The sequence below is a fragment of the Vipera berus genome (assembly GCF_964194415.1).
Source record: "Vipera berus genome assembly, chromosome: 6".
Lineage (NCBI taxonomy): Eukaryota > Metazoa > Chordata > Lepidosauria > Squamata > Viperidae > Vipera > Vipera berus.
In genome coordinates this window covers 69611021-69634300 of record NC_138208.1, presented here as the reverse complement: position 1 = coordinate 69634300, position 23280 = coordinate 69611021, and the positions used below count along the sequence as shown (strand labels likewise).

At 38.0% G+C, this 23280-nt stretch overlaps 1 protein-coding gene across 1 annotated transcript in view; it reads left to right on the top strand.

The window, feature by feature from the left end:
* Positions 1-23280, top strand: part of STAB2 (stabilin 2) — a gene marked incomplete at its 5' end in the record, with an annotated part of 101173 nt that overhangs the window by 19525 nt on the left and 58368 nt on the right. Inside the window, 14 exons of the mRNA XM_081330651.1 lie at positions 1180-1313; positions 1778-1911; positions 3934-4016; positions 5087-5236; positions 6637-6780; positions 7526-7588; positions 7694-7813; positions 8625-8678; positions 11707-11787; positions 12020-12172; positions 13355-13414; positions 13650-13733; positions 14778-14864; positions 15545-15656. Coding sequence (XP_081186777.1) covers positions 1180-1313; positions 1778-1911; positions 3934-4016; positions 5087-5236; positions 6637-6780; positions 7526-7588; positions 7694-7813; positions 8625-8678; positions 11707-11787; positions 12020-12172; positions 13355-13414; positions 13650-13733; positions 14778-14864; positions 15545-15656 — 1459 coding nt within the window. The remainder of the gene's footprint in view (positions 1-1179; positions 1314-1777; positions 1912-3933; positions 4017-5086; positions 5237-6636; positions 6781-7525; positions 7589-7693; positions 7814-8624; positions 8679-11706; positions 11788-12019; positions 12173-13354; positions 13415-13649; positions 13734-14777; positions 14865-15544; positions 15657-23280) is intronic.

Here is a 23280-nt window from a genome sequence, read left to right as displayed (position 1 = left end):
TGCTAGTCTATGGCATACTTCTTGATTATTTGTTCCTTTACAATTGATGATTAAACCTAAAAGGTAGAAGCTGGTTGTTCTACCTATTGTCATTAATTTGGCCTTCTTTAAATTTAGTCCCATTTTTTTCCACTGAATTCTTTGATCATTAGATTCTTTGCAAACTGTGCAGATTCTTTGCATTTTCAGTTATTAAGGTAAAAGGTAAAGGTTCCCCTGCACATGTGTGCTAGTTGTTTCCAACTCTAGGGGCCGGTGCTCATCTCCGTTTCAAAGCTGAAGAGCCAGCACTTGTCCGAGGATGTCTCTGTGGTCATGTGGCCGGCATGACTAGACACCAAAGGCGCACGGAACGCTGTTACCTTCCCACCGTAGTGGTCCCTATTTTTCTACTTGCATTTTTACGTGCTTTCGAACTGCTAGGTTGGCAGAAGCTGGGACGAGTAACAGGCGCTCACTCTGTTACGCAGCACTCGGGATTCAACCCGCCAAACTGCCGACCTTCTGATCGACAAGCTCAGCGTATTAACATAGTGCAGTTCATTGATATTTTTTCCTCCAATTTTAAAACCATACTCATCCTCTTCCAGTGCAGCTTCCCTTAATACACAGCACACTTAGCACATAGGTTGAATAAATAAGGGGAGCGAATGCCTCCTCTTTGCACTGCTTTGTCAATCTGGAGCCAGTCTGTTTTGCCATATTCTGTCTATACTGTGGCTTCCTAATCTGTATATAAGCCTCTCATGGGGACAAGGAGATGTTCTGGGATTCCCAATTTTCGGTGCACTTCCTGTGCACAGCTTGACATGATTAAAGCACTCAAAGGCCTTTCTATAATCAATGAAACAGATACTGACTTGAAACAAATAGGATTTCAAAAAAATAAATTAATTTCAGAGAAATTGGAAAAAGTGTATAATCTAAGTAGAAATGTATTCCTTATTAAGTATAAAGATTTTCTATGATAACACATAATGTGAAAATAAGACATTTATAAACCAAATATTACTGTTTAATATAGCATTACTGCACAAAATAATATCTCAGTCCTTCAGAGTTTGCAAGTTTATATGGATAATGAAATGGAAAAAGTAAAAAAGTAAAAAAAAAGACTGAGGAGTAAATGAGGAAACCTCGGTTTTAAAGAAAATTAATTTGTATTTCTTTTACATTAAGTCTCACTGTGAATGCAAAGAACATTTCAGGAACTTTGTACCTGGTCAAGGATGCAGTATGAAAGATATCTGTGCAACCAACGATCCCTGTCATAAAAATGCAGTATGTACAATGACTGCACCAGGGCAAACCCTGTAAGTACTGCATCTTCTGATATTTTAGAGGGAATGTGAGCTAATCAGAAAGTTTGAAAAAATGACGGGTTGGGGAAATAATACTGGTGAGAGATCAAAATGCTTACTATTGTATACTAACCAAGGTCAAAAGATCTCTTTCATCAGTTCCATGATTGTTGTTCTAAGTCATGTTTCATCTAAAGGCAGATTAAATCGCATGTTAAATACTAAAAGGAGAGTAGAAAATGTTATTTGCATATTTAGTAATTCCTTCTATACAATTTCTTGGGCTAGCCGCTAGTCTAAGAAAGCAATTACAGCTATTTAGAAATGTATTTTCTTGCATTTCCAATGCAATCATGTCACAAAGTGGTTTACAATATTGTTACTTTGCACTGCTTAATTGCACCTTTTGTAATACAGTAATAAGGTGGGTTCTTAGGCTGAATAACAGTGTGTAATAGTTTATCACTTTTACACAGGTGCACATGTCAAAAAGGCTACGTAGGTGATGGATTTTTATGCTATGGAAACATCATGGATCAAATTAGAGAGTTGAACACCGAACCTGGAGGATATTGGCAAGGAAATCTGATATCTGCTACAGAACTTTTTGGTGGGTAAATAAAATTGATGTAATTTAGAAAGACAAAGAAAAATTGAAATATGTTGCTACTTATCAGAAGCCTAGATTTAAATAAATTTAGATGAATGCTAAAATCTCCTTAAATATAGCTTTATATGTTTGTGTCTGTCTGTCTACCTTTGAGTCAGTGATGACTCTTGGTGACTGCCTGACAAGTCCCTCCAGTTTTCCAGGTCAGGTTTTCCAGAAGAGCTTTGCCATTGCTTCCTTCATGGGGCTGCAAGAGAGTGACTGGCCCAAGGTCATCCAGCTGGCTTGGTACCTGAGACTCATAGTCCCCTAGTTTGAGCCTGATGCTTTCATCCCTGTACAACAAACTGACTCTCTTAAACCAGAAACATTTTTTCAGCACTTTACAGCAAGATTTTTTCTTAGCATTTTTAAGGGCTATAAAATCCACATATACATGTATGGTAAACAGAGTAATATTCTTTGAATGTTAGCTTTGATATATATATATGTACAGTATATTGAGAGTTACACTATCATGTTAAATTTTAGTAACCTTAGTAATAAGGTCAGAGGAGGGCTAAAGCCATTGGAAAATTTCAAACAAATTATTCCTTTCCTAAGGAACTTCAATCCTTGGACAACATAAATGTTAAACCTGTGTGCTGAATTGCTTCTTTACCTGTATGATTTTATCTATATACCTGTATTATCCATCAAATACAAGGCCTGAAGAGCTCTTTTGTTTTACTTAATTAAGATTTACATAAATTCACAATTAAATAATATACTTATCTTTCAAAACATCATATGCATGCCAATTAAATGATGGATTAAATTAATATTAAACACAATTGTTTAGTAATTTCCTGCCTTCCCTTATGTTAAAAATATATTTGGAATAATTTTTGAAAGATTCTGGCTTAGAGAGGTGACTGAAACTATCACTATTTCTAGGTAAAGACCTAGCGGTCTCTGTTTTTTTAAATTTAAAATAAGTTTATAGTAAAAACATAAAAACATACGATAAAAATACAGTTCTATTCAGCATACCTATCAGGGTGATCTTGACAGAAATATGCAAGAATCATTGCCTAGGCTGGCTCAGGAATTCTGGGAGTCCATGAGTCATAAAAGAGCCGAGGTTGCCTACCCCTGGCCTAGGCCTAGGGCAGGGGTAGGCAACCTTGGCTCTTTTATGACTCGTGAACTTCAACTCCCAGAATTCCTGAGTCAGCATAGCTGACTCAGGAATTCTGGAAGTTGAAGTCCACGAGTCATAAAAGAGCCGAGGTTGCCTACCCCTGGCCTAGGCCTAGGGGTTGAAGCATTTTAAAACACTTACAGCATTTTAGAGAAACAAAACTAGCATTCAGAAACAGTTCAGACAGGAACCTCCTGTAACTCACTGAAGTATAAGAGGATATTTCACTAGTTCTCAGGCAGTAGGGAAATGGAAAATGGAAATAAAAGGTATGCCAGCTCATGAAGAAAACAGGATAGATGAGAACAGTAAAGGAAACTGATAACTGGAGATAGTAAGGGATCAGTCCCTATAATTAGTTTTTGTATTTGCACAAATCTATTATTATAATATCCAATTCTCTACAACTATGGTCGTTTAATTAAATGTCTTAAGTATTTTGTTAAAAAGCCTTCTTGCACTCTACAAATAAGAGTCTCGGTGCATAATTTGATAATTGTTCATAAACCTTGAATTCTGCAAGTATGAGAACATTGTTGCTGTTGGAACAGTTAAACCCAGATCCAGAAAAGTCATCAGGAAACTCACTATTCTATTCTATTTCCTATCAACCCATCAGCAGCATTATTTTGAATTGTATTTTGATTTGATTTCATTTATTTGTTAAAAGTTTTTGCCACCCACCTCCCTTAAAGATGACTCAGTTAAATTTTCCTGGTTGATAGGAAAGAAAATTAAGAAATCAGCCTTGGATTCCCCAGAAATAAATCTAAATGCCCACAAAACATACAATAGTTAAAACTTTCTCTCCTGTTTCTCTCTTTTTTTCCCCTTTTCAGAAAGTGCCTATGAATGGCCACTGATTAGTATGGGACCATTTACAGTTCTTGTTCCAACAAATAAGGGTTTCAGTGGAATTAATGTAAGTAAATGGATTATTTTAAAATGGTATGGTACTTTACTTGTTTAAGTCTTCAAAAGTGATGCGATCCAGATATACAGAAACAACCTTTTTTTCAGGTTTTCATACAATCCTGGGGGAAAAAGCGATTGTTATAAAAATGGATTGTGTCAACTCCTTTAAATGGTCCATAAACCAATTGCTTGAAACAACTGCATCTTTCTTTCAGAGTCACACAAAAAAATTGAAAAATGATGGGCTATTTTAACTGTTATGCCTACATAAGATCTGAATCACTTCATCCAAATCATGATGGAAGCATGGACAGCTGTACAAAATACCCCTTTCTAACAAGAAATATATGTGTGCTTTTTTCCCTGGAAGTATAACATGCATTATCACAATTCCTATTTCTAAGTACCAATTAGGGGTATATCATTGATGATGATGATGATGATGATGATGATGATGATGATGATGATGATGATGATAATAATAATAATAATAATAATAATAATAATAATAATAATAATAATAATAATAATAATAATAATAATAATAATAATAAAGTTGGAAGGGACCTTGGAGGTCATCTAGTCCAACCCCCTGCTCAGGCAGGAAACCCTATACCATTTCAGACAAATGGCTGTCCAGTCTCTTCTTAAAAACATTGCAAACCATGCATAGTATTTTTCATCTCAACCCATATGAAATCTGATATTTGTTTCAATTTTATGACTTTAGAACTGAGCAGTACTTACTCCACTAAGTGTGTATGCACCCAGTTCCATTTTGGACTAGAATTTTGACAGTCATCTTGAAATTTTTAGCTTTCTCATTTTGCTAGTAATCTCTAGCCAGTATGTAATGTGTTATCTTTTTAATATATTTTACTGTTTTTCCCCCTTCATGAAGTGCTTCATTGAAGTACTGAAATTACATTTTGTCCCTCTTTTCATGCTTGAAATTGCAAGTTCACCAAAGGCAATCTTTATGGTTACTTCTTCTCTACATTACTGAGCATTCACTGTGATTAAAAAAAATAAAAGATTCAAATTGTAATCTTTTTGATTCTTTGGTTAACCTTCCAGATTAAAGAACTTCTTTCTGATAGAGACAGCGCACAATATTTTGTGAAGCTTCATATTTTTGCTGGACAACTCAGCCTGACTGAGCAGAATGTCACAAGAACAGTCTATACTTTGACAGGCAAGCCAGCAGATATATTCAACGATGAAATGGTTAGATATAATTTTAATTGATCCTTGAATAATTTTTAATGTTTTGAGCATTATTCTATTAGCTTAATTCAGCATAATTCAAATTGTTTTTAAAATTAATTATTTTTTTAGTTAATGTTTTTATTGCACTTCATTGTGGTTGTTTTAGAAACAGGCTATTTATCTAATATATTAAGATAGATAGATAAGATAGCTAACTAGATAGATAGATAGATAGATAGATAGATAGATAGATAGATAGATAATAGATAGATAGATAGATAGATAGATAGATAGATAGATAGATAGATAGATAGATAGATAGATAGACAGACAGACAGACAGACAGACAGACAGACAGACAGACAACGTATAGATATATAGACTTAATACAGGTAGTCTCAACTTACAACCACACCTGGGATCAGAACCTCCATTATTAAACAAGGCAGTTATTAAGTGATTAATTTTGCAAAGATTTTTGTCACAGTTGTTAAGTGAATCACTACAATTCTTAAATGAATCACACCATCATTAAACAAATCCAGCTTCCCCTATTGACTTTGCAAATGGCCATCACCTGAGCCCAGGGTGTCCCAATTGTCATAAATACATTAGTTGCCATGTGCCCAAATCTTGACCATTTGACTGGGGATGCTGAATGGTCATAAGTGCAAGAACCAGTTGTAAGTCACTTTTTTCCCATGCCTTTTAACTTTGAACATTTGTTAAATGAATGGTTGTAAATTGAGGACTACTTGTAGGGATGCACTATACATAGATATACTATGTATACTATGTCTGAGAGCCACAAATTTGATTGAAGTAAATATAATATTGTTACAATACATTCATGATTGACCTATAGCAGCCTGGTATATCCCTGGGTGCTCAGGGTAGATAATACCATCATGAAATGCAATGAGTTAAGAGTTTTCCTATCCCCATCCACAGGCTCATGACATGTCTAGAGTGTCACCTTCTGTCTCCCACTGCAATCCAAACAAGTGACTTCTTTTCTCCACTCTTGTGTGATTACCCCAAAAAGGAATAGTGATCTGGATCTTTACTGCCTCCATGTCCTAATCAGTTGACTCTCCCTTTCCCCATCCTTACCTCCTATGAGCAACCATTGCAATCCAAGGCAAAGATCAAGCAAAATAAACTATTTTATTCAAAATAAAATTATTTTCTATTAAAGGCTCTTTGAATGGTTTATCTATGTACTGCAAGCGGTATACAATTGCAGACATTACATTTGATATGCTACATTTCAGGCAGAATGAAAATTCTGAATGCAACAAAATGATGAATAACATAAATTTTAAATAACTATATTAATATATGCATTTTAGATAGTTTATAAATACTATATTTGATACAGATGTGTTATTTTATATTTGTCTTCTGTGCCACTTTAGAAAAATATGCTAACAATTAGAATACAAGGAGGTAAGAAGAAAGGTAAAATCTTACAAGGGAATCTTGCTGCTTCAAATGGAATTATTCATATTATCGACACAGCCTTGGACAACGTGGAACCTGCTTTTAAAAGTGACAAAGAGGTGAGGTCAAAAATAAAATGCAAGGTATTTCAAATTATAATTCTGAATGGGATTAAATATACATTGTGACAATTTAAGAAAACAAGAGTGTACCTAGTTTAAAGAAGAAGAATGATACTTTTTAATGCATTGTTTTAATTATACATAAAGTAAGCCTGCCTTCTCCGTTCTGAAAGTCTCCAAATGCGTTGGATTTGAACTTGTAGAATTCCAAGTTTATTGTTAGTACTAGGAATGTTTCATTCCTTCCAAGAGAACACAACAGCTGAATACTAGAACTTTTGCATACAAAGTAGATTTCCTACCAAGGCATCATGGTCTATCTTCACTTCTGAATTCTTGTATCAAATAGCTTATAAAATCCTTGGTGCTCTCTGAGCTTGTTTGGTTGCTTGGCTGTTTGCTTGCAGTCATTTCCTTACCCAACTAGGTTACTTCATCAGTGTTAGCGAGTGTGGGGTTTGCTCCTTGTTTATATACAATAGCTTGTCCTGTCAGTATCGGGCATGTGTTTTTCTCCTTGGTAATTCCTTGATTAGGATTTTGTTTTCTGCTTGTGTGGGGCTAATCCCTGCTTATCTGAGTGTTGGTGGCTAGAGGGGATGTATTCTGGGGTTTCCTTCTTAGCTTTTTTTTTCCCTGGAAGTTTACACACTTTTCAAAAGAGATAATGTTAAGTTAAGGAGGAGACAAAAAAACCCTCCACCTATTCAATATTCAAATCTGGCTTTGTTTTGTTTTTTAGAAATCTGTAATGGCAATGCTTCAAGACAAACCAAGGTTCTCCATGTTTAGATCCATGGTAGAGGTAAGGTACAGCCCAAAATAATAAACAAACAAAATAGGCAATCCTTTTAAAATCATGCGTTGATACTATTGTGCAATTCCCCCCCTCCCCCTTCTTTTGAAACAGAACACTTTCCTTGAGACAATGTTGAACAAACATCCTGGCCCTAATACAGTTTTCATTCCACCCAATGATGCTTTGGAAAACTTGAAAGAAGGCACTCTGGATTATTTGTCAACAAATGAGGTATGTCTTTAAATTTTGCATTTATGTTGTAGTGAAGGATTTTTAAGAATGTTTTTAAATCAGTGTTAACTTCTGGTGACTATCTGGATTAGTTCCTGCAGTTTATTTTAGCAAGATTTCAGAAGTGGTTTCCAATTGCTTCTTTCCTAGGAATGAGAGAGAGTGACTGGCCCAAGGTCACCCAATTGGTTTTGTGCGTAAACTGGGGCTAGAATCCATGATCTATATTAGTTTCTAACCTGTCTCATACAACTGGTTTTCAATGGGATTTATGGGCTAATTTAAACTTTACTTTTAATATATAAAATTTTGGAGTTGCCATTCAAATAATCCAGTAGTACAACTGATCATTTGTATGGCATGTTTGGTCTATGTATGACTTTTTTTTACCACTGGTGAATCTTGCTTGTAATAATGTGATGAACTTCATAAATAAATGGGTTGATCTAAGGCCAAAAGCTGTATAATTTTACTCTGTGAATGTAGCCATGTGTGGTCTATGTCTCACTACACAGAGACATTGTTTGCTTGACCTATAATATACTGCTTGATAATATCTTATAATCTTAAACTAGAATCTGGTCTATTCCAGTAGAACAGCAGTGACACCCAAATAATAAAGTAAGAAGAAGGAAGAGAAGGGAAAGGAAAGTACTATAGAAAACTGCCAGTATCATATCAATCACATGTCAGCATTGTGACTTTTATAGAAACAAACACTATTGCAGTGTGTTTCCTGACAGCCCACTTAACTCAAGCTTCTCTGTACAAGTCTATATTTTGATAAATATTTTTTTTTAAATTTATGCAGGGTTCACGAAAACGTCGTGAACTGATTCAGTACCACATAGTTTCTGACACACAGGTAAGTGTGAAAACATATCCTCTACTCAATTCATTTTCAGTTAGGAAAGAACAGAATTAACAAGTTGGAAGGGACCTTGGAAGTCTTCTAGTCCAACCCCTGCTCAGGCAGGAAACTGTATACCAGATATGTCAAACTTGCAACATCACGTGACGTTGCGCGACATATCAGGACTGTTTTGCCATTGCCGGCAATGGGGTGGGCACGGCTTCTGCATGACGTGTCCGGGCCATGGGCCAGCAGTTTGACACCCCTACTCTATACCATTTCAGACAATGGTTGTCCAGTCTCTTCTTAAAAACTTCCAGTGTTGGAGCTTTAACAACTTCTGGAGGCAAGTTGTTCCACTGATTAATTGTTCTAACTGTCAGGAAATCTCTCCTTAGTTCTAGGTTGCTTCTCTCTTTGATTAGCTTCCACCCATTGCTTCTTGTCCTGCCTTCACATGCTTTGGAGAATAGCTTAACTCCCTCTTCTTTGTGGCAATCCCTGAGATATTGGAACACTGCTATCATGTCACCCCTAGACTTTCTTTTCATTAAACTAGACATATCCAATTCCAGCAACCATTCTTTATATGTTTTAGCCTCCAGTCCCCTAATCATCTTTGTTGCTCTTCTCTCTACTCTTTCCAAAATCTCAACATCTTTTTTACATGGTGGTGACCAAAATTGGATGCAGTATTCCAAGTGTGGCCTTACCAAGGTGTTATAAAGTGGTATTAACACTTCATGTGATCTTGATTCTATCCCTCTGTTAATGCAGCCTAGCACTGTGTTGGCTTTTTTGGCAGCTGCAGCACACTGCTGGCTCATATTTAAGTGATTGTCCACTCAGACTCCAAGATCCCTCTCACAGTTACTACTATTGAGCAAGTACCACCTATACTATACATATGCATTTGGTTTTTCTTGCCTAAATGTAGAACCTTACTTTTTTCACCACTGAATTTCATTTTGTTAGATAGCGCCCAATGTTCAAGTCTGTCAAGATCCTTCTGTATCTTAAGCCTATCTTCTGGAGTGTTAGCTAGTCCTGCCAGCTTTGTGTTGTATGCAAATTTGATAGAGTTCCCATCATCGAAATCACTGATGAAGATGTTGAAAAGTACTGGGCCTAAAACAGACCCTTGAAGTACCCCACTGCATACTTTCCTCCATGTAGATGCAGTTCCATTGAGTGCAGTTGGTCAGCCAGTTACAAATCGATCTGGTGGTGATGCGGTCTATATTATCAAGTAGTAGGTTGTGGTCTACTTTATCAAATGCCTTACTGAAATCCAAGTAAATTGTAAACACAGTATTCCTCTGGTCCACTAATTTTGTCACTTGGTCAAAGAATGCAGTAAGATTCATCTGGCATGATCTGTTTTTGACAAACCCATGTTGGCTTTGGTTATGACTTGTTTGGCAAACCCATGTTTGCCTCTAGATGTTCACTGATTCATTGCCTGATTATCTTTTCCAGAATTTTCCCAGATATTGAGGTCAGGCTGATAGGTCTCTAGTTTCCTGAATCTATTTTTTTTGTCCTTTTTTGAATATGGGAACTACATCAGCTCTTTTCCAATCCTCTGGTAGTTCCCCAGTGCTCCAGGATCTTTGAAAGATATAGTACAGTGGTTCTGAGATCACATTTGCCAGTAGTTCCTTCAGAACCTTGGAGTGTAATCCATCTGGTCCTGATGATTTGAACTCATCTAGGGTGGACAGGTGCTCACTTACCATTTTCTTGTCTATTTCCTTTTGTGTAAAGATGGATGCAAAAAATGAGATAAACAGTTCTGCTTTTTCCTTCTTGTCACCTTCTTGCCACTTTCTCTCATTAATGGACCAATCATTTCCTTGACTTTTTTCTTGTTTGTTACATATTGAAAGAAGCTTTTTGTTGTTGTTATTTTTGACTTTTGTCACAAACCTTAGTTCATTTTGAGACTTAGCTTTCCTCTCTTCATCTTTTCAGGCTCAGGCAAATTGTCTTTCAATTTATCAGATAATTCTTTATGTAGCCATGGTAGTTATTATTTGTCTTCTTCATTGGTATTATGCTAGATTGGGTTTTTATAATCTCATTTTTCAAAGTTTCCCAAGCTTCTTGGGTTGTTTTCCCCTTGAGGATTCTTATCCGTGGAAACCTTCCCAAGCTCTCTCTAGGTTTATTGAAATTAGCTCTCTTAAAGTCCAAGACTCTAGTCTGACGATGTCATTACTCAGCCAGATATTCAGACTGGATTTGGCATTTTTGTCCACCTATCAACTCCTTCCCAAGGACCTGGGATAGGGAGAAGTTGTTGTTTGATGGTGTTAAAGGTATCATCACAGGATGTAAAGTGTTCTAGATAAAGCTGCCTTTTGCAATTGATTGTTGATTACTTTGTTAATTTTTATCGTGTTTAAGTGGTATTATTATTCCCTAGTCCTGAAACAAATCTAAAGGATGCAAGAACAGAAATCAATCCTTATATCTTGTGCACAGTTCCAAACTTCTCTTTTCTCCCAGATATAACAAATATGATTTACCATTTTAAAAATTCCCTCATACATAACATCTTAACTGATCTTTGACCTGTTAGGCTTCAATTGATGGAACAGAGATGGAAGATCTTCAGCAATTCTTCTTTCTCCTCTCCAATATACTGATGAGTCATCAATATGTCAGTGATGACGGATTCCTTGATCATGGCTCAATAATGTTATTACAGTTGTTAGATATCGCAGCTTTGTGAAGTATAAACTATATCCACAACAAATGAACAGTTTAATTGTGAATAAGTCCAAGAGTTTATTAAACTTTGCAATGAACTTTCCCACTGCTAAAATATGTGATGTTTCCACAATTATGAGTGTTAATGTCCAACTATCACAAAAGAGGGAGTTTGCAATAATGATTGCTGCTGGGGAAAAATAGGTGCAGCATTTCCATGGATAAAGATACTACTACTGACTATAATCCATGACAAAAGAGTAACTCCTATTATAATCTTTATTTAGTATAGTAAATAAATTACATTTTTATTTGTTTCTTACAGCTGAAGGTTGCCAGCCTAATCTCTATAGGACATATCAGGACTATGGCTCGACAGTTGATCTTTTTTAACTTCACTGAAAATGTAAATCCATGAAAATTCAATTCTTATTTAATAATTTTGTTTATATAATTAATTAAATATAACTAAATAATTCTGTAAATTCAGTAAAATATTTTGGACTGCAAAGTCTTTGTTTGTGAAGAGTAAGCATTAAGAATAATAGACAATGGCATAAAATAACAGAAACATTCTGAAATGAAGTTCAGTAATTTCAAAAGATAATAATCTCAATTTATGGTAATAATTTATGCAGGGGCAATTGTTGGTCAATGGAAAGAAAATAGAAGAAGCTGACATTGCTGCAAAAAATGGCAGAATTTATATTCTTTCTGGTGTACTTATACCTCCTTCAATAATTCCAATTTTGCCCCAAAGATGCGATAAAGAAAAATCTGAACTTAAGATGGTAAGGTTCTTCTGTCTTGTAAAGTTCAAAATAGTTTCCAGTCAATATTTATTTCCTTTTTTGCCTTCCTTCTCCTAATTAATTAAATAATATTTACTCTGCTTGTATACTCATTTCAAATGTTTCTAGACTGTTCATCATACCACGCATATCCAAGGAATGTACAATATTAAATATATTTTATAAATTTTAAAATTGAAAAGAGAGAGAGAGAGATTGCATTTTGTATCTATGTGCATATATACACATTCCCACAGAAGCATAGAAACATATAAAGCAGTAGCTATAAGTATCAGAATATCAGTAACATCATAAATATTAAGAAGAATAGAATAGAGTAGAGTGGAGTGGAGTGGAGTGGAGTGGAGTGGAGTGGAATGGAATGGAATGGAATGGAATAGAATAGAATAGAATAGAATAGAATAGAATAGAATAGAATAGAATAGAATAGAATAGAATAGAATAGAATAGAATAGAATAGAATAGAATAGAATAGAATAGAATAGAATAGAATAGAATAGCTTTATTGGCCAAGTGTGATTAGACACACAAGGAATTTGTCTCTGATGCATAAGTTCTCAGTGTACATACAAAACAATAGTAGAGGTAGAGGAACAGATGAGAATGATAAAAGTAATATAGCCATACTAGAAATATTTTCAGCACATTAGCATGTCAGATATATTCAGCAAGTCTACTTTTTACCTGAAGTTCCTCTGCCAGGATTTCCATTCCATGCTAACAAATGCAAGCAAATTTACCTGCCAAGGTCATGTCTCTTTGAAAACATAGGATGGTGTAATCCTAGGAGCTCTTTGAGTTTGGTTGTTTGCTATTCGGGTAATGAAATGTCTGCAAGCAAATAACCAAACTCTAAGGATACCTAGAACTCCATAATTCAACCTTAAGCTACATATATTCTCTCCTATTGGTAAAATATTGGCTTGTTATTGCATTGATTTAGGAATTGATTAGCAGAATATGATTTTTTACAAAATCAAGATGGTAGCCATGAAAGTATAATTGAAGCTCCAGCCATTTTAACGTCTATCACATGAAAAAACATTAAAAGTTTAATTACATTGTCATGTTCGCCATCTTGGCTTTATTGACCTTACTCAGTGAACAGCCTTCATCACACCTGTCAGTCCAACTTTCCTAAAATGAATTGTCTCATTTCAGGGAACTTGTGGAAAATGTACACTCCGTAAAAACCGTTGTCCAGAAAATTCATTACCTGTTGTAAGTAAAAGCATCAACTATACAATTAATAATTGGATAATAGATAAGATCTTGACATTTTCACGCATTCCAATAAAATTTATTACACCTCATATCGCAGGAGAAATAATAAAACCAACCAACATTTTATGAATATGAGTTTTTTTCTAGCAGAACTCCACTAGTTGCCTTACAGTATATCACTGATTACCCCTCATGGTTAAGAATATTTATGTTTTCTTTTTTAATACTCCAGAAAGCGTTAAACAGAAAATGCATCTACCAAGATTCATTCGTGCTGAAACATGGGTGTGCTCAGTACTGTAATGTGACAATAAAGGTAAGAGATGAAAATCAAGGTGCGAAAGACTTTAAATCTTCACTTTCTCACAGTCTCTGTACAAGATGTAACGTGATTGATTGAATCCCATAAGGCAGTGTTTTTCAACCTTGTCAACTTTAAGACAAGTGGACTACAACTCCCAGAATGACCAAGGAATTCTGGCAGTTGAAGTCCACTCAGCTTAAAGTTGCCAAGGTTCAGAAACACCGCCTTAAGGTTCATAGGTACTGATTGTGTTTTGTCCAAAATATTTAAAAAGAATTACAAGTGATGGGAGTCACTGCTAGTATCTCTGTTTATATTATTGATCAGACTGGTTATACTCCAAAAGATTGGGGGCTGGTAATAATATTCCCAATTTATAAAAAGGGCAGTAAGAATGGTCCATCCAATTACAGGTCTATCAACCTTTTGAATGTCATTAGCAAATTTACATGCTAAACATGTAAATCACAAGCTCCGAGGCTAGTTAGAGAGAGAGAGGATATAATCCAAGATGAGCAGGCAAGGTTCAGAGAATGGAGGTCAACAATAGACAACATTTTGGGGGAGTCTACCATCTTGTACAATAGCACACTCATAAAAAGAAATTCTCCCTCTTTGTGGCCTTTCTAAATTTTAAACATGACTCAATTGACTCAATTTACAAAAATGCTCTTGGGGGGGTGGAAACTATTGCCATTCGTCTTCTTTGTCTGATGAGGAAACTATATTCGCATACCACCTTAAGCATGAGATGAAAATTGGGGAAAATATTTTAATTAACTTCTACTGTGTTTGCAAACCTCCATTTTTGATGTGAGGGTTAAATTGGATAGCTCAGGAAGTTTATGTAAAGGATTTTCCCTGTTTGCTGTTTTTATTTAATTCAATCACTTTCAGCTCTGCTGTCAATTAATTAGCAGAGATGCGATTCAGCAATCTTTTGCAACAATGTACACATTCTAGTGATCAAAAAGGGGGGTCAGAGGCAGCATGGGAATAAATATTTTTGAATTAAAGTTTTTACAATTATTAAATTCGTCCACACTTCTTTCACAGGAGCCTGAATGTTGCAAAGGTTTCTTTGGCTCTGAATGCAATCAGTGTCCTGGTGGCTTTTTGAACCCCTGCTCTGGAAATGGCCAGGTAAATAAGAGTACAGGGAAAGAGTACAGAGAAGAGCAACAAAGATGATCAGAGGACTGGAGGCTAAAACATATAAAGAACAGTTGATGCAATTGGGCATGTCTAGTTTAATGAAGAGAAGGACTAGGGGTGACTTGATAGCAGTGTTCCAATATCTCAGGGATTACCACAAAGAGGGAGTTAAGCTATTCTCCAAAGCATGTGAGGGCAAGACAAGAAGCAATGGGTGGAAGCTAATCAAAGAGAGAAGCAACCTAGAACTAAGGAGAGATTTCCTGACAGTTAGAACAATTAATCAGTGGAACAACCACTGTGAATGCTCCAACACTGGAAGTTTTTAAGAAGAGACTGGACAGCCATTTGTCTGAAATGGTATAGGGTTTCCTGCCTGAGCAGGGGGTTGGACTAGAAGACTTCCAAGGTCCCTTCCAGCTTGATGATGATGATGGTGGTGGTGGTGGTGGTGGTGATGATGATGATTATAGCACGCAAATGGCATTCTCAGGATATATTTCATTTGTAGCTAGAAAATGGGATCCATTCCTTGATAAGTTCCAATCAGTGAAACATCTTTCTGATGAATATAGCAGGAACTGTCAGCTCTATCTCCTCTAGATCAATGACTTCTAACATCACTTAATAGCCATATTCAAACTTGCATTCCCCCCCCCAAAATGCAGTGTTTGGATGGGATGAAAGGAAACGGCACTTGTATTTGCAAGAGTGGATTTGAAGGCTCGCAGTGTCAATTTTGTGCAGATGCCAATAAATATGGACCACAATGTGCCAAAGGTAAGCATTCCTCTTTCAGAAGATAAGGGAATGAGCTATTTGGGGGCAATGCAAATGCAAACTCAGCATGGAATATCAGATCCATAACCAATGGAATCAGGGTTCTGCCCAGCCATTGGGACGTTTGCAGAAACATCCCATTGCATCCTTTTGCAGCTCCAAAAGGCTATGTTTGGAAGGTACAGATACCCTTCAGAATATCATAGATGTGTTGTTATGGTTACAATTTGAGCAGGGAAACACATTCTTTAAATACCTGCTAATTTGTCATTATTTTTTATAACTTACTAGACTAGAGCACACCTTATATGTAGTTGTTCCCAACTTACTTGTAATATAACATTTCTAAAGAAAAATGAAATCTGTATAGATCTATTTGCACCAAGATAGACTACAGTTTAAACTATAAATTTAATTTAAATATAATCAAAAATATTTGATTAATTATTTTGGCTGCTGTTTGTATTTATTTATTTATCGCATGTTTTTACTTTTAAATGATTTTAATTGTTTTATAATTTTAGAATTGTAAGCTGCTCGGAGTCATTTAGTTGAATGAATGAATGAATGAATGAATGAATGAATGAATGAATGAACAAATATGATTTTAATGCCAACATAATGTTTGCCCTTTTAACTGATTGGTTTATTTTCTTATTCTGTGTTGGTATTTGTTGTAATTACCAACGTTGACTTTAAGTATTATACAGCAATGGGTAGAATACAAATATTTAATAGTTTCTCATAACAAACTGTGGCAAGTCCTTAAAGAGATGGGCATACCAGACCATCTTATTTGTCTCTTGAGAAACATATATGCAGGCCAAGAAGCAACAGTGAGAACTGGACACAGAACCACTGATTGGTTCAAAATTGGGAAATGAGTCCGGCAAGGCTGTGTACTGTCGCCTTGCCTATTTAACTTATATGCGGAGCACATCATGAGAAAGGCAGGGCTAGATGAATCAAAAGTTGGAATTAAGATTGCCGGAAGAAACATCAACAACCTAAGATATGCAGATGATACCACTCTAATGGCAGAAAGTGAAGAGGAACTAAAGAGCCTCTTGTTGCGAGTGAAGAAGGAGAGTGCAAAACTTGGGTTGAAACTAAACATTAAGAAAACCAAGATCATGGCATCTGGCCCTCTCAATTCCTGGCAAATAGATGGGGAAGAAATGGAGGTAGTGACAGATTTTATTTTCCTGGGCTCCAAGATCACTGCAGATGGGGACTGTAGCCAAGAAATTAAAAGACGCTTGCTCCTTGGGAGGAAAGACATGGCAAATCTAGACAGCACACTAAAAAGCAGAGACATCACCCTGTCAACAAAAGTGCATATAGTCAAGGCTATGGTCTTCCCAGTTGCAATGTATGGCAGTGAAAGCTGGACCATAAGAAAGGCTGAGCGCCAAAGAATTGAGGCCTTTGAACTATGGTGCTGGAGAAGACTCCTGCGAGTCCCTTGGACTGCGAGGCGATCAAACCGGTCAGTCCTAGAGGAGATCAACCCTGACTGCTCTTTAGAAGGCCAGATCCTGAAGCTAAAACTCAAATACTTTGGCCACCTAATGAGAAGGAAGGACTCACTGGAGAAGAGCCTAATGCTGGGAAAGGTTGAGGGCAATAGAAGAAGGGGACGACAGAGAATGAGGTGGCTGGATGGAGTCACTGAAGCAGTAGGCGTGAGCTTAAATGGACTCCAGAAGACGGTAGAGGACAGGAAGGCATGGAGGAACATTGTCCATAGGGTCGCGATGGGTCGGACACGACTTCGCAACTAACAACAACAGCCTTTTGTTTTCTAACTACTGCTAAACACAGAATAAACTTTATTCTTTTTTTTATTTAAAAAGTTTTACAATACATTTTAACTTTAATCCCCCCCTCCCCCACCCCATCTAACCCTCCCTATCCCTCTCCCCCATTCCCACCTCCCCCCCCGACTTCCCAGAGCTAAATACAGGGTATAAAAACGAAAAACAAACATAAGCATCCATATGCTATCAACAATAAACTATTAATTCTATCACCCTCTGGCTCATGTAAGATGATTACAAACAGTAATAATATTACAGATAAGAAAAACAAGGAAGAAAACAGAAAAGGAATTTTACTCAAATGCTAAATAAAATTTCTTAATCCCAATCCTTATTCATATTAATTTCAAAGAAAAAACTTTCATCTACTATTTACATTCTCCCACATTTCTCTAATCTCTAGACAAATTCTCAATTACGCACCAAAAGCGCTTATCTCTATTAACCTTATTAATCTCCAACCAAACTGAACTATAATCAAAAATAGTTCTTGCATATATCACGCCAAATATCTCGCAGTTCCAGATCATCCATCTATACGTCTAGAACACCATTCCAATCTCCAATAAGAATAAAATAAAAAATTTAAAAAAATTATAATCCAATTAGGTAACCTTTGTTTATAGTAAGTTAAGAAAAATCAACTTGTTGTTGATTAGAAGCTTGCGTACAAATACTTTTAGTCCACAACCCTAATATACGTTTCTTGCAAACAGATAACATCAGTCTTAAATTATTTAAATATTAAAAAGCTTTCTTTCTCCTCTATGATGAATTCAATCCATTGACATTCTAATTAGAAATTTAGTCACCAATCTTGACACTCCAAAGCTTTTGGAGCATATCTGAAATGACCCCTTCAACTTCTTTAGACCGCGCCCCTCCCACAGCTTCACTGTAAGTACGCTTTGGAGGTTCCATAACTTTCTGCTGGTCTTGCTCTTGCTCTTGCTGTCGTCTCGCTCGTCTTAGGGCGGCACGCGTCATCCTCTGCTCTCCTACAGCAACCGATGAGACTGTAACTTGATCCCCTCCAGCACCATTCTCCTCTGTCTGTCTATCTGCAACTTCTTGAAGCTTTCCCTGACCATATCCCTTTGCAGCTTCCAGAAGTGGTAGGGGGATTGCTTTTAACACATTGCTATAAAAATCACGTGCCTGGGCCACAGTAACCAAACGATTTCTTTTACCTTCATGCATCACCACCAGTCCAACTGGAATCTCCCATCTGAACTTAATATCACATTTCTTAAGTTCCTGTACAAGAAATGCAAAATCTTTCCTTCTCTGTAAAATCTTTGGAGGAATCTCTTTTAAAACCAAGACTTCTTGCTCAGCAACTACCAATTTAGTATCATAAGCAGCTTGAATGACTTCATCTCTAATTACTCTCTTTGTAAAATAGACCACCACATCTCTGGGTAACTTCCTCTGTCTTGCAATCCATGAATTAACACGAAAAATTTTATCCATACTTCCCTCAATTTCAGATGCTGGCTGGCCCAATACCGCTTCCAAAGCTTCAGAGATCAGCTGCTTTAAATCTTCTTTAGAATTCTCCTTTAAGCCCCTAATTCTAATAGCATACTGCATCTGATGATACTGAGCGAGGCTCAATTCTCCGTCCACTTTATCCCTTATATTTTCATTCTCTAATACCTTTGCTTCTAATATAGAGTTCTTTTGACTGAGATCCTCCACTTTTGCATCCAGCTGTTGCACACATTCAGCTACACTTTCAATCATAGACAACATGTCTACCCTCATTGCTCTAAACCTCTCTTCCATCTTCTTCTCCAACTTCTCCTCCAGCTTTTTCAACTTTTCATCCATCATATCAGATATTAATTGTGAATGCTTTTCAAGGGCATCTTGTAAATCCTTAAGCGTCAACGCCGGAGGAGGTACAGGAGGAAGCAAAGCTTGCAACGAGGTCTGTTGCACCGGGGAAAACCCCGCATTCCGAAGAGCTTTAGAAGTTTTGGCCGCCATCTTTCGTCACTTTCACTTATTGCGCACTTTCACTTTAAAGCTATAAAATCCGTTGAGCTAGAGAGTAAAAATAAAAGTCCACACCACCTTGACCTCCTGTACCGCTCTGCCTGCATCTTTATACTCAAAAGTATTCCTTCTGGCAGGGGTGGTTGTTAACGCCTGGCTCTGCTCCAAAAATCACGGAGCAGAGACACTGCGCAGCTCGGAGCAACCCAGGCTTCGGGGGGGGGCTCAATCCTTCAGCCGCCCAAACTCTCAGTTCAGGCGGCCCCGGAGAGCTCAACCCCTACCTGGGGCCTCACCCCCTCCTCTTCTCCCAAGGAGGGGGCTTCAAATCCATCTAAACAGCTGATCGGCGCTGTTTACGATGGAAAAACACAGCTGCGGAGCAGACCGGAAGTCCTCAGAATAAACTTTATTCTTATGCCCTGGAGATACAGTGGTACCATAGAACTCAGAGCTTTTTCATACATAAATAATGAGAAAGTAGGATTTGATTTTTTATATATATGTGTGTCTATATATGGTATTAATGTCATAACTTTCAGCATGGCATTTAATTCTATTTACTGTTGCTGTTTAACTAATTCTCCATGAGGATGATGTTATCTTCAGATTGATATAGGTGGATCAACCTTTTTCTGTTTCCTGTCTTATTTCTTTATCCATCATTTTTAAAAGACAAATGCTGTTTTTTTAAAAAAAAAACACAAGCCTTTTACTATGCATTTTGCATTCATTTAAATAAATCTAACCTAAGAATTGCAGCAGAAATTTCAAGGGAATAACTGCAATCTAAACTATTTATTTTAGACCAACAATTGCAGATCAAGTCATTATACTTAAAAATAAATTGAATAATCTCTCTAAATACTGATATCCTGAAAGCAAGATATTTCTTTATTCATTCCATAAGCAAGCATATTATAATCATTGGTTTGATTTGTGTAACACATGACATTAGGGAAACGACCACATTAGTTGTGGTCCATGCCTTGTGCTTCCATGCCATTGTTCATTTTCAGCAGGAACCACCACAATTCAGCTGTGGTGCCAGAGGAATCACCCTGAAGCTGATTTTCAGCTGAAAAGACTGGAAAACTACTCATTTTCTCATAGGTGGAAAATCATATCTTAACTTTCCTCCCAGTTCTTGAGTATCAACTTTGTGATAGGTCTTGTACTAGGAAAAATGGCTGGATGGTTTTGAATCTTCCCCTCAATTGGGCAGGCCAAGTAGGGATGAAATTAACGAAAATGTTGTCATTCTCCCTCTTTTCCCCTTTCATTATTTGTTTGTGTGTGTGTGTGTGTGTGTGTGTGTGTGTGTGTGTGTTGTGGAGATGAGGGGATTTGCTGTAGTAGTTATGGCAGCTAAAAAAATGGCTGTTGTTCCTTGCTCTCCTTGTTTCTGAATCATTCCTTTCAAACTGCTTTCAAACTGCTTTTGAAAGGTTGGGAAGTGCAAATAGTAATAAACATGAACGTGCCCTAGCCTAGATTACAGTGTGGTGGATAGTTGAATATGTGGAAATCCAGCTTTCATTTCAGCAAACTGAAAGAATACTTACAGTTATTAACAGTTATTACTATTGTGTAATGGCAAAATGAATTTGGAAGAGGAAGTTGGATTTATACACATTTTTTAAAAAAAAATCTCAAAAGGCACTGGGAAAGCCCATTAAAATGGCATTCTCAATGTATTTTGAATTATGGCTCCCATAACACATGAGCACATTGCCTGTGGAGATAGGTATTAGAATTTAATTTTTCTTTTTAATGTCAAATTAGTCTAAGGAATATAACCAGAGATTTAATTACACTTTTTAAAAAGTATGACTCCAAAGTTTTAATTTTTAATTTAATTTAATTTAATAATATTTGTATACCGCCCTTCTCCCTGAGGACTCAGGGCGGTTCACAGGGCAGAATAAAATACTAAATACAAACATTAAAAAAAGATTAAATGGTTGCCCAAGTTAAAACAATTGGAATAGAATTCTAAAACACCAAGTTAAAATTAAGACACCAAAAATAAAAAACCCCACCAATCCCCATCAGGCTAGGCCGGCTTGTACAAATAGAAACGTCTTGAGATCGCGACGAAAGGAGCGAAGATCGGGCGCCATCCGGAGCTCTACCGGTAGCTGATTCCACAGCTCCGGAGCGCCCACAGAGAAGGATCTCCCCCTGGGGGCCACCAATCGGCATTCTCTGATCGGTGGCACCCTGAGGAGGCCCTCTCTGTGGGAACGCACAGGGCGCAGGGAGCTTGATGCCGGCAGCAGATGTTCCCTAAGGTAGTCCAGCCCCATGCCATGGAGGGCTTTAAACACCGTTACCAGTACCTTGAATCTCACCCGGAAGACAACTGGCAACCAATGCAGCTCACGGAGCAGAGGTGTAACGTGGGAGTATCGGGAGACTCCCAACACAACTCTCGCGGCTGCATTCTGTACCAGTTGGAGCTTCCGGGTGGTCCTCAAGGGCAGCCCCATGTAGAGAGCGTTGCAGTAGTCCAGACGAGAGGACACGAGCGCATGAGTGACCGTGCATAAATCATCCCGGCTAAGATAGGGCCGCAACTGGCGCACCAGGCGAACCTGGGCGAAGGCCCCCCTAGTCACAGCTCCTATATGGTCTTCCAAAGTGAGCCGTGAATCTAGGAGGACTCCCAAGTTGCGAGCCCTATCTACGGGGGGTAATAGTTCACCCCCCATAGCCAGAGGTGGAATGTCCGAATAAACGCGGGATGAAGGTATGCAAAGCCACTCAGTCTTGTCGGGGTTGAGCTGAAGTCTGTTCCTCCCCATCCAGACCCGAACCGCCTCCAGGCAACGGGACATCACGTTGAGGGCATCACTGGGGTGGTTTGGGGTCGAAAGGAAAAGTTGGGTATCATCAGCGTACTGATGATACCCAACTCCAAAGCCACGAATGATCTCACCCAGCGGTTTCATGTAGATGTTGAACAGGAGAGGCGAGAGGACCGACCCCTGAGGAACTCCACAAATGAGAGACCTCGCGGTCGACCTCTGCCCTCCTGCCAACACCGACTGCGAACGTCCCTGGAGATAGGAGGAGAACCACTGTAAGACTGTGCCTCCCACTCCCAATCCCCTGAGACGCCGCAGCAAGATACCATGGTCGATGGTATCGAAAGCCGCCGAGAGGTCTAATAGGACTAGAACAGAGGAATATCCCCTGTCCCGAGCCCTCCAGAGATCATTCACCAGCGCGACCAATGCCGTCTCCGTGCTGTGCCCGGGCCTGAAACCCGATTGGTACGGGTCTAGATAATCCGCTTCATCCAGGACCAGAGGGAGCTGATGCGCCACCACACTCTCAACAACCTTCGCAAGAAAGCGAAGGTTGGAGACAGGACGAAAGTTGTTCAATACAGCTGGGTCCAAGGCAGGCTTCTTGAGGAGAGGCCTCACCACCGCCTCTTTCAAGACGGCGGGGAAGCTACCCTCACTCAGAGAAGCCGATATAACTGCCTGGAACCAGCTGCGTGTCCTCTCCCGGGCTGAATAGACCAGCCAGGAAGGGCAGGGGTCCAATAAACATGTGGTGGTGCTCAGCCTCCCCATGATCCTGTCCACTTCCTCCGGAGTCACAGAATCAAACTCCTCCCAGGTGATATCGACAAGACCGCCCGTGTCCTGATCGTCAGACTCTGCCCAGTCAGAGTCCAGACCGGTCCGAATCCGAGCGATTTTGTCCGACAGATGTTGGTTAAACTCCTCGGCACGACCCTGCAAGGGATCCTCCCTCACCTCCTGATTTAGGAGGGAGCGAGTCACCCT